The sequence below is a fragment of the Galeopterus variegatus genome, unplaced genomic scaffold, assembly GCF_000696425.1.
Source record: "Galeopterus variegatus unplaced genomic scaffold, G_variegatus-3.0.2 Scaffold1458, whole genome shotgun sequence".
Taxonomy (NCBI): domain Eukaryota; kingdom Metazoa; phylum Chordata; class Mammalia; order Dermoptera; family Cynocephalidae; genus Galeopterus; species Galeopterus variegatus.
Window position 1 is genome coordinate 208929 of NW_007727569.1, and position 17293 is coordinate 226221.

General features: G+C 42.9%; 1 protein-coding gene across 4 annotated transcripts in view; it reads right to left on the reverse strand.

The window, feature by feature from the left end:
- Window positions 1–917: 917 nt before the first annotated feature.
- RNF41 (ring finger protein 41, E3 ubiquitin protein ligase) overlaps window positions 918–17293 on the reverse strand; it is a 27148-nt gene continuing 10772 nt past the window's right edge. For all 4 annotated transcript variants that reach the window (XM_008577180.1, XM_008577179.1, XM_008577178.1 and 1 more), the window contains 5 exons: window positions 10070–10182; window positions 6315–6586; window positions 5336–5471; window positions 4801–4904; window positions 918–3942 (listed from right to left, as the gene is read on the reverse strand). In XM_008577180.1, coding sequence (XP_008575402.1) covers window positions 3591–3942; window positions 4801–4904; window positions 5336–5471; window positions 6315–6586; window positions 10070–10159 — 954 coding nt within the window. In that variant the 5' untranslated portion in view covers window positions 10160–10182 and the 3' untranslated portion in view covers window positions 918–3590. The remainder of the gene's footprint in view (window positions 3943–4800; window positions 4905–5335; window positions 5472–6314; window positions 6587–10069; window positions 10183–17293) is intronic.

A 17293-nucleotide genomic window follows, 5' to 3' on the forward strand; every position in this document is an offset into this window, starting at 1 on the left:
GCCCGGGCCCGGGCCGGGCACGACACTGAGGGTTGCGGTCCGTTGCCGGACACGAAAAAAAAAAAAAAAAAAAACAAAAAAAAAAAAAAAAAAGTGTAAACAGAATTAAGAGATAACCTGATGTAATGATGGTCCTGGATTGGATTAAATTAGCTATAAAAGGGCTTTTCTTGGGACCACTGAAAATGTGAATATGGGTTTGCATTAGATTATTAAGGATACATTGTTAATTTTGTTATTCTGACAGTGTACAAAAATGTTCAGATTTTTCAAATGTATATACTATACTGAAGTAAAAAAATTAAAACTGTCAGTCCTCTCTACTCTCTCCTTTCCCCAACTCTCCTAATCTTAAAAGTTTAGAATGGATTGGCAGACTTTTTCTGTAAAGGTTAGGCTTTGTGGCAACTCTCAACTCTGCTGTTGTAATACAGAAGTGGCCACAGATAATACTTTATGCATTATCTACACAATACAAATGGACATGGCTGTGTTCAAATAAAATGTTTTACAAAAAGTAGGCAGTGGGTTGTAAACTGTAGTTTGTTGACCTCTAATCTAGAATAACACTTCTCTTGAAAAACTTTTCCTCATACCCACCAGAATCAATGGCTTTGTCTTCCTATGCTCACATATTGCTAGTAAATCCACTTAGCACATTTATTATACCTTACTATATACTCATCTGCATTAGGGAATAAGTTCTTTCAAGGTGCCCTTTTACATGAACCCACAAACCCACCCTCGTGAGTATCTTGCAGGGTAGACATTCAATGAATATTTGTTTCCAAAAATCAAATCAACTCTAAAAAGAAGATACAACACCATTCATGACATTCAAAAGAATAAGCAGCAGGTTCTGGAAGTAATTCTGAAGGCGTTTCAGGAAAAAAAAAAAAAAAAGAGCACTACTAGTATCACTAGAGTACATATATTGCTGCTTATGCTGTACATTGTGACGTGTTCATCATTATTTTATAATCATACCTTGTGCGTATGAAAGCAGACTCAGCACAGAAATGCCTTTTTCCCGTCAATCCACTGGAGTATCTGGAGTACTATCAGGTTTACATTAGGTATATGGTAAATGCTCAACAAATTTAAAATACAGTTCTAGTGGGGAGGGGAGATTTCCTTTTTCTCATGACAGGGAGAAGGTGGAAGCAAATGCTTTATCTAGGTTTGACAACCACAGCAGGTATAGTTATTTCAGGTTCCCTTCCTCACATTTACTTTTTTGGTTAGGACATATTAGGGGGTGGAGGCTTCCCTGTATGCAATGGAATTTTATATTCCAAAGCAAAGGTGCTTATGGGACAGCGGAAAGGGGGCATGCATTTCTTCCGTAGAAAGTATCCCAAAATCCCAGGAAGCACTAGGGAAGACATGATATTTAGGGTAAAGGCAGACCCTGGAAGGAACACAATTCAGATCACTGGAGAGTGAGCTTTGGCTGCTACAGAACAGGAGACAGGAGGGAAGGCTGTAGGAGGGCACACTGTTACCAGACAGACATCCTCCAGAAACAGGTTAGTTCTAAGATAAGGGTAGGTTACAAAGCAAGGAAGAAGGGGAATTAAGGTGAGAGAAAAGCCAAAGCAGAGGAGAAACCTTCCTTCACAAGAAGGAGAGTGATGCTGAATTAATAATTTAGAGTTCAGTAAAAAGGTTTATTATTAGTGCACCATGGAACAGCACACACAACACAACCAGCAACCTGCAGAGATACTAGTGCAAAGGGTAGGGAAGCTTTAACCAAGTTCCCTGGCTCCATATGAGGGTTAGGACAGGAGAGTATGGGCCTTGGTAAGGCAGGCAGGGGCAAAGGGGAGTGGAAAAAATATAACCAGACTAACAATAGCAGCGTTTTCAAATTCCTGAGCACAATATCCTGGAGCTAGAACATATGACTGTTCCTACTCCCCTCAAGCTGTACACCTCCACCCCAATCTCAGTGGAGCCATGACTCAACTAACCAGACCTAGAGCAAGCTGGCCTGGAATAAAACTCCAAAAACAGAAGAAGCTGTTACAGACTGGGGAAGAGCCTTTCAATCTCTCTCCAACCCCACTCCCACCAGCATATTAAAATAAACACGACTACTATCCTTCCCCTTCTCTTATTCTGCCAGTCATCCTAGGGATCAAGGAATGCCCCAGGTAACCTGAAATGGGGGCATGGATGAGGCAGAGCATAGCCTGTACTTAAAGACATAGAGATATAATTTCTATCCCATTTGCTTTGTGAAGCTTAGAACCCAGCTGTATAGCTCCAAGGAAGGGGAGGAGGCGGGTGTCTTCAAAATTAATACTTTAAATTCAGAGTTTTATGATGAGACCCTGGAAGAGCTGGGAGCAAATTTCTCCAGGGAGCACAGGAATCAATGCTGGACTGTCACATCCATCATGGGAGTAGAGGAAGCTCTTCATTTCAGATGAGGTTATAGAGGGTTGGGACAGACATCGTAAGTTCAGCCAAGAACTCACTTGGCTCTTCCTATATCAAAGCCAAAGTTTATGCTGAAAAGGAAGAATATAAAACAGACCCCATCCCTGTCCCACCCTATCCAGAATCCCCACAATAGGAACAGCAAAAGAAAAGTTTTAAGTTTTGATTTTTTTTTCTTTTATCCTTTCTTTAAAAAAAAAGGAGATAAATAAATTAAATTGCCAACAGTGTGACTGAGCTACAAAGTGGAGTAGCCATAACCAGGCCATTCTTAAAAATAAAAAAAAGAAAGAAATGGAGAGCAGGTGGGGATTGTGAAATATAAACAAACAGTGGCCAAAGAAACTTACCAAAATAACTAACTACAATCACAGGGCTGGAGAGGGGTCTACGGAACTATCATAGCCTGTGCCACAAGAGGCAGTGCCTACCCTCTTTCAGCAAAAGCAGAGAGCAACTTCTTGCTGAGCACATCAGCTCCAACAGACTAACCCCTACCCCCAACCCTGTCATGCCGTAACTATGAAAAAGTGCAGGAAAGAAGAACTCATCTGGAAATTTTAGGCCTTAGCCTGCACCTTTAAGGTGGACTGAACAGGGATATTGCTTGGCATAGAGGTCCCATCTTCTCCCAAGGCTGGCCTCACTTTATTTCTAGGGTTTTGGTTGCACCTTCACCATTTCTTCAGGATGTCTGCTCCCCAGAGCTGCCATCTAAATGTGGCTTAGAGTCAACAGGTCTGCCTGCTCTGATTCCCTGGTTTCGGAGGAGGGGGATAATTAAAGATTCCTCACTCCACCCTGATCCTCTTAAGGAAAATGAATCTCTTTGTGCTTTCTAAAAATATCTGGAACCAGGGACCTGAGGCAGGAAAATAGATAAAGATGGGGACTTTCCCACATGGACTGAGAATTTACAGACACTTTAGGGGAAGAAACATGGCAAAAGGAGGGAATCTGGGTTTCCCACCTTGAAAGGTTGAGCAAAGTGCGCCAGGGCCCTTCAGTGCCAGAAGAGCAGGGAGATGTATGGCTCAAGTTTAGCCACAATACTAAGGATAATGGGGAGGACTTAGGGTCCAGCTGCTGCAGTGGTGGGATTTCCTGATTTCCATCTTTTCCTGACAGCCCGTCAAGTTCTCCTATATCTCCTCCACGCCATGCGCAAATATCATGACAAGCCCTGGCTCCTGCACCATGTCATCACCCATATGCTGGTTCTCACAGGCCATCACAACAACAGCCTGTTTGCCGGGAATGCGCTTGGCCACGTAGTTTTCATAGTAGCGCCGGTTCATCTGTCTTGTCTCTAGTGTGGCCAGACCCTGGGGCCAGCTACGCTCATGGGCATTTTCGATCAGCTCGTTGACAATAGAGGCAGGACAGCCACTCTCCACGAGGGAGCGCTTGATTACAGCCTGAAGCACAGCATCTGGGGTCGAGATCATCCCTCCCCAGCGGGTCACTCTTGCTGGCTGCAGGGAGTTCACCCACCTGTGTGGAGGGGGTTGGAGGTGGTCATTCAAGCTCATCTGCTTTCTCTGCATTGGCTTTTTCTCCTAATAGGAATGAACACCTGTTCTGTACTCAGCTTAACTCTGTTCTTCCTTCTTTCCTTCCATCACTGGCTCAGAAACCCCAAATCTCTTCCTAGTTGGTCCCATCTGAGTTACTACATGTTACTCACAAGATTAAATTCCACAAGTCTACACTCTGTCCTTATTATTTTTCTTTGAAATCCCAATACTTAGCACACACAGTGCCTGGCACATAGTGAGTGCTCGACAAATGTTTCTTGACTGAAGCAATTACTCCTCTATTCTATGTCCCACTCAGCACTATCTGCACTATGTATATTGACTCACACATTTTAGTCTATGAACTGTATATGACTCCATAAATGAAAGGGAACTTAGACTTCGCTTGTTTACTTTGCTTGTTTTTGCTGCGTTTTAGATCACTTTCCTGGACTCGCACTCTGCCTCCTCATCTCTGGGTTGTAAGCTACCTAAAGACAGGGGTGATACCTTCTATTTCTTCTGGCCCTCCCAGCACTCCACAGCCTTTAATACAGGGCTCTGTACATGGTGGGTACTCAGACCTAACTCTGGATAAACTGCATCCTTGGGCAGGCTTTCCCTTCCATCCACCCAAATGAAGAGGAGATCCTGTACTGGAGTTGAGGATTATCCTCTTCTCCTCTGCCCCTGTCCTTCATCCCAACATCTGAGAAGCGGTGGCCCCAGCCCAGCTCTCTCACTGCCCTCCTTCTCCCACTCCCTGCTCTTCCTCCTTCCAGACCTTTGTGCCAAGACGTGGCATGAGTGACTCCACGTCCTGACCATCACTCACTCTAGGATCTCGTTGTATTCAATTGTCTCCTCCAGGTTCTGAAGGTTGGGGTTGACACTGCGGATTGCACGCATGTATGCCTTTAGCAGCTGGATGTCCCGTTTCTGTTGGAGGGAAGGAGAATCAGGGATGATGGTTAAGGCAGACAGCAGATAAAAGACAAAAGTTTATCTGACATACTGACCAGCTGACAAAAACAAAAAAGTTTATTTGAGAATGAGGGCAACTGAGAAATAGGAAGGTTCAGGAAGACAGGGATAGGACTGTGTCTTTCATAGCTGTCTCCCAAGTGCTTAGCCAAGTGTGTTCACAGAGAAGGTGTTTGATATATTTCTGGTGAACGAATGACATGAATGGGATGAAGGGAAGTGAGAAAAGCTCCGGTCTGATTTCCTACTAAGCTGCAGGTAGAGTATCCATCCACCCAGGATCACAAGCACAGGCCTGTGTGTTCACAAGTGGTGTTTATCATCCACAGGCACACAGTTATTTGCATATGAGGGACATGTTCTCCCTCAGGTTCTCTGGGCCCTACCTGCTCCGCCAGCTGGTGTTTGTGCTCAGCTGACGTCTTCTCCAGCTCTGCGATGCGTGTCTGCTGCTGCTGTACCACTGAGCGTAGGTGCTTAATGCAATTGTGGTTTGGCAGCTCATCTTTGGGCATCTCCAGGCTACCACCAAGGGTGGAGAAAGAGAAAAAACAAGGGAATTCAATGGGACATGTGGGCAAATGGTCTATTCTGTGGCAGAAAATTGCTGAGTGGGCTTTCTACTACCCAAAATTTCTAACATTCATCTCAGGCCTCCCTCTTTTTTTTTTTTTTTTCTTTTTTGTGATTGGCTGCACGACGCTCAGCCAGTGAGCGCACCGGCCATCCCTATATAGGATACGAACCCGCGGTGGGAGCGCTCCTGCGCTCCCAGCACCGCACTCTCCCGAGTGTGCCACGGAGTCGGCCCAGGCCTCCCTCTTGTTTATTCCTTTCACTTTCTTCTCCCAAGCTTCGTCCTTACCCTCTGCTGTCTACTTTTTCTGAGACACTTTTCCTGCCCAAGGCATTGTGTTCTATCTACCTCCTAAAGATTCTGCCTATCCGCTTATTCCTTCTGAGAAGCCCTAGATTCACAGCCTCAGCTATCAGCATTTAATCAAATTTTTTATACCCCACAGAAAGAAAAAATAGGGCAAGAGGAAATATGAGAAGGCTGGAAATTAGAGCAGTCAACCTGACAAAGAGAAAGTAGTATTGGACTGAAAGGGAAGAATAAAATGAATCAATCTTCAGTGTTATCACAGATTGCTGAATTGCTGTTCCCCTTCTTTTATTAAAGCAAGAGCAAGATCATAGTTGGAAAAGCAGCAAGAGAGAGAGATCTTGGGGCAGGGAGCCAAAGAAGAGAATTCTTGCCAGCATGCAGAGACCTCCTCAGCTAGTGAGCAAGGCATCCAGAGACGGGGGTATAAATGAGAAGGCCCTTATCCATATGGGGCAGAAGAAGAGAAGGAATCTCACCCGCAGCCCTGTTCACATGTCACAGGCCGCTTCGGGTTGTGCTCACAGTCGCTGAGGTGAGACATGAGGTTGTCAAGCCGGACAATGGCACTGCAGCCAAACACAGCGTTGTCACAGGCAATCTGCAGCTTTGACAACATGTTCCGCATGATCCGAGGTACTGGGCGCAGGTGGGCGACCGTCACGACGCTACGGTCCACTGGACATGTTTGCTGCTGAGAGAACCACTGGGTGATGCAGGCATTGCAGAAAGCATGCTCACAATGAGGTGCCTAGAAAGGAGAGCAGGGTAAAAGGGGCACAAGGGAATTAGCAGGAGCTGAGAGCCTGGATATGATAACTCTACAAAGCCAACCAAGCCTTTGAGCAGCTTCTAGGACCAAAGGTCCCTGGGGTCACGGCAGAGTATAGTCTACTATGGGCAAGGCATTGTGGGGGACAGGTTTAACATATGTTTCCTGTGCTCAAGATTACAAATGGGTTGTGAGACAAGACAAGTAAAAAGTTATTTAACAATAACTGGTATAAATAACATTCCAGGACAATAGGAGAGATGATATAAGGAAGCCAATTATTAATTGCCAACTGGACTGCATACATAGTAATTGCCAAAATAGTTCAGAGGAGGGTGAGATTTTTCCAGGCTAGGTCAATCACAGCAGGTATTTATGGAGAGGACAGAATTCGATATTGGTCTTGAAGAATGATTTAGACTACAGAAGAGAGGAGAGGAGATAAGAAAGCACCAAAAAAAAAAAAAAAAAAAAAAAAAGCCCAGGACTCCTGTTTAAAAGACCTCTATGTGTGGACCCAAGTTCTTATTTTATGAGGGCTAGCCCACAGTGTTGCCATGCCTAGACTCCTAAACAGGGCTGAGGTTTTCTGCAGAATCAAATCCTTTTCACTTTCATAACAATCATTTCAGCCTACTTCCCTGATAACTCAGGTAACTTCTACAATTAATCCCTCAAGGTGAGAGGACTCTCTGGCCTCTGTGTAGACACCATCTGACATTTAGCATGGGACATAGTAGGCACTTAGCAGATGTTGATGAATGAATGATTAGTATGCCTACTGTGTCCTAAACACTTTACTAGGTGTTAAGATTAAAAACAAAAAAGTTTCTGCCCTTAAGATGCTCACAGGCACCAGAGACTGAAACACAGAAAAGCTTCATAAGGAAAGTCATTCTAAATATGAGATATAATCCAGCCTTCAGGTTTTTATTTTTCACTGAAAAACATACTTCTTTTCAAAGTCTTACAGACCGTTATCTCCAAAAAAAATCCCTAAATCTATCCACTTTTCACCATCTCTACTGTCACTAACCCATTTCCAGCTGCTATCACTTCTCACCTAAATTCTTTCTTTATTTTTGGCGGCTGGCCAGTACAGGGATCCAAACCCTTGACCTTGGTGTTATAACACTGCACAATAACCAACTGAGCTAACTGGCCAGCCTGACCTGAATTATTAAATATGTCTTATAACTGGTTTCCCTATTTCTACTTTGCCCCATTATAATCCATTCTATATTTAGAGTGATCATTTAAAAATGCAAACCAGATGGTTCCCCGTTGTATTTACAATAAATCTAAATTCCTACTCAGGACCTATAAAACTCTACTTGATGTGGCTCTATGCCTCTGACCTCTTCTTACCTCACATCATACTCCCTGCAGTGTTTGGGACATTTTTTCTCTTTCTGTTCCTTGACAAAACCCAGCTCATTTCTGCCTCTGGACCTTTGCTTTTGCTGCTCCCCTTTGCCTGAAATGAATGCTCTTCCTCTAGATCTTAATATGAAGGATTCTATAATTCAAGTCTTGGCTCAACTGACACCTCTTTCATGACCATCCTATATAAACCTGCCACCCCTACAGAAATATACAGAATGTGCTAACTTCTGTATAAGAAAAGTGGACCAAAAAGCATATTTATTTGCTTGCATCTGCCTGAATACACACTGGAAGGATATCAAATAAACTAAAAAAAAATAGTTACCTATGGGAGGATCAGGTGGACAAGGATGAAAGTGAGAGTTCTCACTATATACCTTTTTATACTAATGATTTCTGAATATAAATTTACTACTTATTAAAAAAATAAATAATAAGCATCCCTAGCAGGTGCCTTCTATCCTTTTTTTTTTTTTTAAAAAGATGACTGGTAAGGGGATCTTAACCCTTGACTTGGTGTTGTCAGCACCACACTCAGCCAGTGAGCGAACCGGCCATCCCTATTGTAGGATCTGAACCCGTGGCCTTGGTATTAGCATCGCACTCTCCTGAGTGAGCCCCGGGCTGGCCCAAATAGTTCTTTTTTTTTTTTTTTTTTTTGTGACCAGTAAGGGGATCGCCACCCTTGGCTCGGTGTCGCCCGCACTGCGCTCAGCCAGTGAGCGCACCGGCCATCCCTATATAGGATCCGAACCCGCGGCCTCAGCACTCCCAGCGCCGCACTCTCCCGAGTGAGCCACGGGGCCGGCCCACTATCCTTGAAAATATGTCTGGTAACCTGCCTGCCCTGCTCTTCAGAAGGTCAACTCTAGAGGTGGATGGGTGGCTTCTGACTTAGACTGTCACCAACTAACACTCCTCTCTCAAGTGACTCACCTCAAATGGTAGTGCCCCAAAATAGATAATGCCCTGCCAGGGTGAGCAGAGAACATGACACACCCCATGACCTCCTGACATTACCAGGATAGCTTGCTACACACCCATCTAATATGCCTCTAATGGCAGTACGCTGCAAAGGCCTAGAAAGAGGATAGGTCCAGGATTGGTTGCCATTGGAATGCAGTCTGAATTTTATTTGGCTCAAGCATCTGTGCTCCTTTGGGTGGTTGGAAACTAGAGAGAAAGAATAAACTCAAAGGCTCAAAGGGAGTCCCCCGGAGTTACACAAGCAGTGAATGGGGGAAGGGCCATGAGACCTTACTGACTGTTGTCCTGGTTTACAAAATGGAATTATCTTTAGCTAGCCCAAAGTGGTAGAGGATTAATTGGTATTTACAGAGTGAAGGCAATAAAGATCATGTAAAATGATGTCCCATGAATACAACTGTTAAGGATTCATCTTACTCATTGAACTTGCCTGGTAATCATGAGCTTCTCCTAATACTTGCCCCAGGAAGTTCCAACTGACTCTGGTCTGGCAAGGCTGGCAGAGAAATGGCCTATTGAAGATGGCAGCTGTCATATCAAAATGCAGAGTACATGGCTACATCAAAAGCTGGTCTTTTCAATAGATTCCAGGAAGAAAATAGGTCAGTATATACAGTTCCCCACTTCCTATTTGTTAGAAAGTAGGCAGGTAGAAGAGGTCTGCAGGGAGACTGGCTGATTACCTAAAGCATGACATCATCAAAATTAAAGAGAACTTACAGGAGAGTCCAGAAGTTTACTCATGGGCAGAAAGACAGACCCCATTCAGAGCTCCTGTGGAGGAAAGGAAGCTACGGAGCTACTGTCAGAGGACAGAAACAAGCAGCTGACCATTTTACAAAAGAAAAATCTCAGAGACCTCAGAATAAAATCTAAAGCACTGTATCTCTGTGGCATCCACCTTTAGACAGGCTCTGGAAGGCTCTATTTTCCTTAGCTGCCACTGCTCCTCTGTAACAAACCTCTACACAGGGTGGGGGTGGGGTCAGAACACAGTGACTTCCTCATGGGTCCCATTCCCCATGGATATTTTCTACTAGTTCCACTGCCATCGGTTGCCCCACCAAACCAACCATCAGACCAACTCACCTGTACTGGCTCCTCCAAGACTCCACTGCAAATAGGGCAGATAAGGTCTTCATCAACATCCCCCTGGAAACGGGTTACATCATACCCCATGTCTCATCACTGAAACCCAGATCCTGGAAGGAACAAAAGAGGAAAAAGAGGCCATTTCAGAAGCCTACAAATATGTGGCAAACACAAACTCATTGCCATGATCCATTCATTTATCCACCAAATATTTACTGATAGTCTACTATGTGCTGTCATTTGGCAGAGGAAAAAAAGCTGACTCAAGAAACTTAATTCTAATAGAGGGAAGACATTATATAAGCATGTACTTAAAATATGAAGTGATAAGTGCTTTGATAGAGTAAGCACAGGGCCTTATGAGGGCAAAAGATATAGATACCTAACCCTTTCAAGGAGGGAGTTTTCCAGGACAAGGTGTCACCAGAAATGAGTCCTGCAAGACAATCAAGAGCTAGCTAGATGTTGGGGGAGTGGGGCATTAGGATTTTAGACACATGAAATAGTACATTCCAGGGCCCTGATGGGTTTGGGGAATTACAAGTGATTCAAAAAAATCGACTTGAAGGGTGTGAGGAAGGGAGTGTCAAGATACAAGGCGCCGTATGGGCCGGCCAACAACAACAAGATACAAGCTTGGAGAGGCAAGCAGTGGTCAGGCCATGATAAGTCTATGTAAAGACTTTGGACTTTACTCTGAAGGTTTTGGGAAGCCACTGAAGGACTTAAAAGGAATGATATGATTGAGCTCCCTTTTAGAATCACTCAACAGGGGAGAGATTGGAGACAGGAAGAACATCTAGTAGGAGAAAGATGGTTAGAGTGTGAACTTCAGTGGTGGTGATGAAGAGAGGGGTTCCATAGAGCAATGACTCAAAGAGCAGCAATGCTGCCATGCCCCTTCTTGGGCTCCCAAAGGTCAAACCCAAAGAACAGGTCAGTGAGCAATGACTGAAGCCCCTCAGTGTGCATCCAATGGATGGGCTAGTTGGATCAAGGATGGGCACCTGATACAAGGGCAGTCAATCCACAGACCAGCCATCTACCTGTGATGTCCTAGAAAAGAACTGAGTCAATCAGATAGTTCTCAGGAATTTAGAATCAGACTGTCCAATTTTAAAAGGTGGTGAGAGAGAGAGAAAAAGTGATGGGTTGCAGAGAAGCCTTGATAAATCAATTGCCAGTGAAAATAAGGCACTGGAATAAATCAAAACCAACTGGGTTCACATTCCTAGTGCTACTACTCATTGGCTGTGTAACCTGGGGCAGGCTAGACAACCTTCCTCAGCCTAAGTCTTTTTTTTTTTTTTTTTTTTAGATAAAATGTGTATAATAATAGAAATGACTCTCTCAAAGTTGTCCTCAAAGAGATAATTCACGTAAAACATTTAGCAACGTGCCTACTGGTACATAGTAGGCACTAATACATGTAGTAACCATTATTTATGTACACAACTAATTTCTTTTTTTTCTATTAAATCATACCCCGCACACATCAATTCTTACTTTGGCTAAAAATTTCTTAAGAGTAGGAACTCATGTTCATTTCTGTGTCCAATGTAGCACCAAGCACAATTTTCTACACATAACAAAATATAAGATGTTTGGTGTGTTTAAATGTTGCTTTAGGGCCGGCCCGTGGCTCACTCGGGAGAGTTTGGTGCTGATAACACCAAGGTCACGGGTTCGGATCCTTTATAGGGATGGCTGGTTGGCTCACTGGCTGAGCGTGGTGCTGACAACACCAAGCCAAGGGTTGAGATCCCCTTACCGGTCATCTTTAAAAGGAAAAAATAATAAAAATAAATAAATAAATAAATGTTGCTTTAACTGGGAGCTGTCCAGCAGCCAGGGTATAGTGGACACCTACTATTTTGCCTATCTAGCATCCCATTTTCTCTAAATAATACTACAATTTTCCTTTAGGATTCATACCCTGGTTCCTAGTGAACATGTGACCCAACCCAGGACAGTGAGAGTAATGCCTAGGACTTCTACCGGACCTCTCAAGGAGAGCTCTTCCCCTTGGGGTTGTATAGCTGATAAGATGTACAACCCAGAGTAGCTGGCAACCATCTCTGCCATTGGTGAGGACGGCTTGCTCATAGAATGAGGCTGATAAAGTAAGAAAGCAGAGCTAAGAAATCAAATTCAGATGAATTTTTTTTTTTTTTTTAAAGATGACCGGTAAGGGGATCTTCACCCTTGACTTGGTGCTGTCAGCACCACGCTCTCCCAAGTCAGCTAACCGGCCATCCCTATATAGGGATCTGAACCCATGGCCTTGGTGTTATCAGCATCACTCTCTCCCGAGAGAGCCACGGGCCAGCCCCAGATGAAACAATTTGAGGTTCTGGATTCATCTATGAACAAAGCCACAATCATCTTTTGAACATCTCAGTTACAGGAACAAATAAATTCGCTATTATGTTTAAGCTGGCTTCAGCTGAGTTTCTGTCTCTTCCAGCTGATAAAAATTCTAATACACCAGGCTCTCTTTGGAAATGCTTTTTTTTTAATCCATTTTATGTAAGAACAATGATACCTCCTGTGTAATGATATAATTCTGACCTCCATCTCTATATACTTGTTTCTCCATTTCTAGAACCCAAAAGTTCAGGGCTTACTTGGGCTTACTAACAATCCCTCTGAAATTGTCACTATAAACCACCTAGGCCTGGCTGTCTCCTATAAAATGGGATGGAGAGGGGGGCATCTACCATATATTTGTCGCCCCTCAAGACCTCTGATCTGCTGTTCCTGAGCCAACATCATAGAACAAAATAGAAGGGATATAATTCCCTTGAGTAACCTATAAACTGAAGGATTAGGGTGAGTATATACATGATGATATTAAAGGCATTATGAAGTCAAATGTAAAACCCAGAACTATGGCCCACAGTGATTCTCCTTGTTGCAGTTCAATGAACTGAAAAGTGAGGATGGTAGTAAGACAACAACAGCAGCCAACACTGTCTTTGTTTTTATATGTACCTTGATTATTGAGAGCTATAGTAGATACCCTTGGTGTTGTTCACCCAGCAGCCACATTCTAGGGATTATGCTCCTTCTGTCTACATGGTTCCAATGGGAGTTGCCTCCCTGGTACTATGAGACCTTACTCTAGGCTACTGCCAATTGGGCCAGGGGTGAGCATGTGACCCAAGTGAGAACAATAAATTCTATCTCTGAGAACTGAACTTGGCATCTAGAAAGTTGAGTTGGTCTTTCTCTGGCTGCCATGTGGACTGAAGAATACAGAAATCAGGTCTAAAGAGAGAAAGAAAAGAATGAAACCGTGAAAAAGGCACAGATGAGAGCTAGAAAGAGTCCTGAGGCCTTAGAGTACCTGGTTTGTTAAGCAAGACCCAGCTGCTTTCCTGTCTGTGGGTTCTGTGACTAATATCTTCTTTTTGCTTATGCTACTTTGAATTGGGTTTCTGTACCTTACAACCAAAAGAGTCCTGGCTCATATAAAAGCAAAGCAGTAATATCCTAGCATCACCTCAGAAATCTGGAAGGGAAGGATGATTTAAAAACAGTGTTTTTTTCCCTTTAATTCTAAAACCTGGTTTTAAAAAGTCTGTCCAAAAACCTTACTAGAAACCAATTTATATGTATTTATTTAGTAAGCATTTACCATTTGTACAAGAAGCCTAATAAAGTCTAGTTCCTATGAGATAATTGATGGTGAGATAAACACAAGGTATGAAGAATACAGAAAAGAGGGTCCCAAATCAGACTGGGGATAGCTTAGAAAGATTTCCCAGAATTGGCTCTCGAGATACATTTACAACAAGGTTTCCCAATTTCAGCACTATAGTCATTTTGGGCTAGAAAATTCTTTGTTGTGAGAAGCTGTCTTGTGCACTGTAGAATGTTTAGCAGCATCTCTTGCCTCTACCCACCAGGTGTCAGCAGTATTCCCCCAGTTATGACAACCAAACATGCCTCTCAACATTGGCAAATATCCTCTGGGGGACAAAATTGCCCCTGATTGAGAACAACCAGTTTAGGAAAATGAAAAGATTTTGTGTCATGGAGCAAGGCATGGGCCTTCTGGAGCAGATAAAAAAAGCACAAACCAAAGCAACAAAGCAGAAAGTGATTTTGTAAAGATGTGCTGGAAGATGAGGACATAGAAGAGGATGGGAGCCAAGTACTAAAGGTCCTGGTACACTACACTATAGTCAGAATTAACCTGAAAGCTATGGGGAGCATCTGATGGGTTTCTTTGGTGGACATGAAGTTTTTATTTTGATGATTTCAGACTTACGGAAAAGTTGAGAGAATAGTACAAAGAATTCCCAAATACCTTTCATTCAGATTCCCCAAATGTTAACATTTTACCACATTTATTTTATAATTCTCACTATATATACACATAGATTTTTCAAATTTTTCTGAAAAAATTTTGAGAGCAAATTTTAGACCTCATGCCTTTATCCCTAAATACCTGTGTATTTCCTAAAAAGAACAACACTGTTAAATAATAATAGTAAACATCAAAATCAGGAAATTAACACATGTAGTACTATTATCTATAAAACTTACTTCAGTTTTGCCAGTTGTCCCAATAATCTCCCTTAGCAAAGTAACATCCAATATCATGTGTTGCACTGAGTTGTCAAGACTCTTTAGATTCTTTTAGTCTGAAAAAGTCTTTTTGTCTTTCATGACCTTGACATATTTTAAGAAACAGGCCAGTAAAATGAAAATGTCCCTCAGTTTGGGTTTGTCTGATGTTTCCTCATGATTAAACTGAGGTTTTCATTTTGGGCAAAAATACCGCAGAAGTAATATTGTATTCTCAGTGCATCAGATCAGGAACACATGATGTTGATTTCTATGACAACTAGTGACGTTACTTTGATCCTTTGATTAAGTGCTGTCTGCCAGTTTCTCTACTGTAGAGTTACTACTATTTTTTCCCTTGTAATTAATAAGAATCATGTGGGGAGATACTTTGAATGTACTTATGCCTGAAGGATTCTAAGCAAGAAACTGACTAGATCAGTTTTCTGTTTCAGACAGATGATTCTGGAGTTGTGTAGAAAAAATAGGGCGTAGGGAAGATTAGAGAAAGTGAGAACTTTTCTTCGGAGATTATTGGAAAAATTCAGATAATAAGTATAAAGGTTCAAACCAAAGCACTGAAGAGAGAATCTCTGTTGGTTTGGTAAGTAATAAAAGGATGACTCCTATGTTTCTGCCTTGGGTAATTGGTGGTAAATTCCCATTCGCCAAAATAAGAATTTCAAGAAAAGGATCAGGATTGGAAAGAAAATAATGATCCTAGTTTCCAGGTAGAAATCCTGAAGTTGATAGCTGAGGCCATGAGTTTTGAGAGGCCATACAAGAAAAATATATATAATGAAAACAAAATGAGAGTGGGTATGAATATAGAACCCTAGGAAGCACTGATTCTTTGCTTTATTTTTTAATCCTTTTTCATGAGTAATATATGAATACATTCTCATTTTAAAAGATTCAAACAATGTAACTAGGAGCCTCTCTTTTCATGCTCCTTTCCCTATCCTCTGCTTGGTGTATATCCATTCTTTCAATTGCCCTTCTTTGCTATTCATAGTATCATGGATGAATAAGACAGAGAAGGTCCCTGCTCTCATACAGTTTATATTCTAGTGGTAAAAATTTCCAATCCGGGCCGGCCCAGTGGCGCACTGGAGAGTGCGCCGCTTGGGAGCATGGCGGCGCTCCCGCTGAGGGTTCGGATCCCATGTGGAGACCGGTTCCCGCTCACTGGCTGAGCGCGGTGCGGGCGCAACACCGAGGGTTGCGATCCGGTTGCCGGTCCCCGGTACGGACGTGACACCGAGGGTTGCGATCCCGTTACCGGTCAGTAAAAAAGACAAAAAAAAAAATTCCAATCCAAGGGCTAGCCCGTGGCTCACTTGGAAGAGTGTGGTGCTGATAATGCCAAGGCCACGGGTTCGGATCCCTTTATAGGGATGGCTGGTTAGCTCACTTGGGAGAGCATGGTGCTGACAACACCAAGTCAAGGGTTAAGATCCCCTTACTGGTCATCTTAAAAAAAAAAAAAAAATTTCCAATCCACCAGTTTAAACCTTGATTGCAATGTATTTTACCATTCCCCTGTGACTGGAAGTTTGCTTGGTTGCCAATTTCTCCCTTGAAACAAATCATGTTGAAGTTAACACCCTTGTAACATGATAGTTTAAGCACATGAACAAACCTCTCTCCTAGGACAGATACCTAGAGGTAGAATTGCTGGATTGAATGGTATGCCTATTATTTCTTTTCTTAGATACTGCTATATTGCCCTCTGGAAAGGCCTTTTCAGCTTACACTACCACCAACAGTGCATGAGAACACTTTAACAATGACATTTAAAAGAAAAGGAGCCTGGGGCCGAGCCCGTGGCGCACTCGGGAGAATGCGGTGCTGGGAGCGCAGCAGTGCTCCCGCCAAGGGTTTGGATCCTATATAGGGATGACTGGTGCGCTCACAGCGCTCACTGGATGAGCGCAGTGCGGCCGGTCTCAAAAAGGACAAAAAAAAAAGAAAAGGAGCCTGTAAAAAAGAATGAAAAAGATTGTGCAAAGATACGGAAAAACCCTACAGAGAAGAGGCTCACAAAAATCAAGGGAACTCCTTGGTGGGGGGAGGGGAGTATTTCATGGGAATAGAGTTCAGTTTTGCAAGATGAAAAAGTTTTGGAAATCTGTTTCACAACAATGTGAATATATTTACCACTACTGAACTGTACACTTAAAAATAGTTAAGATGGTAAATTTTTGTTTCTTTCCTATAGTTAAAAAAAAAAAAAAAGTCAAGGGTGTGGAGGACTTGGAGGAGAAAAAAGAAGTGTCAAAAGCTGCAAACAGGGCTGGCTGGTTACTCAGTTGATTAGAGCATGGCCTTATAACACCAAGGTCAAGGGTTTGGATTGCCATACATGCCAGCCACCAAAAACCCCCCAAAAATGCAAACAGACAAATCAGATAAAGAAAGCAAAGAATTGCTGGGATTTGGGACTGTAGATACCAGAGTAGAGTGGTTCCATGAAGTCGGGTGGCGTTGTAGAGAGCAGTTTTAGCGTAGCACTAGAAACGGAAGCCAGACTGAGTGATCTGAAGTAAACAGAAGATGAGATGCAGAAACGGGGACTGAAGAGAACTCTGTCAAAAGAATGATTTCAAAGAAAAGGAAAGAGACAGAACTAGCTGGGGGGGGGGG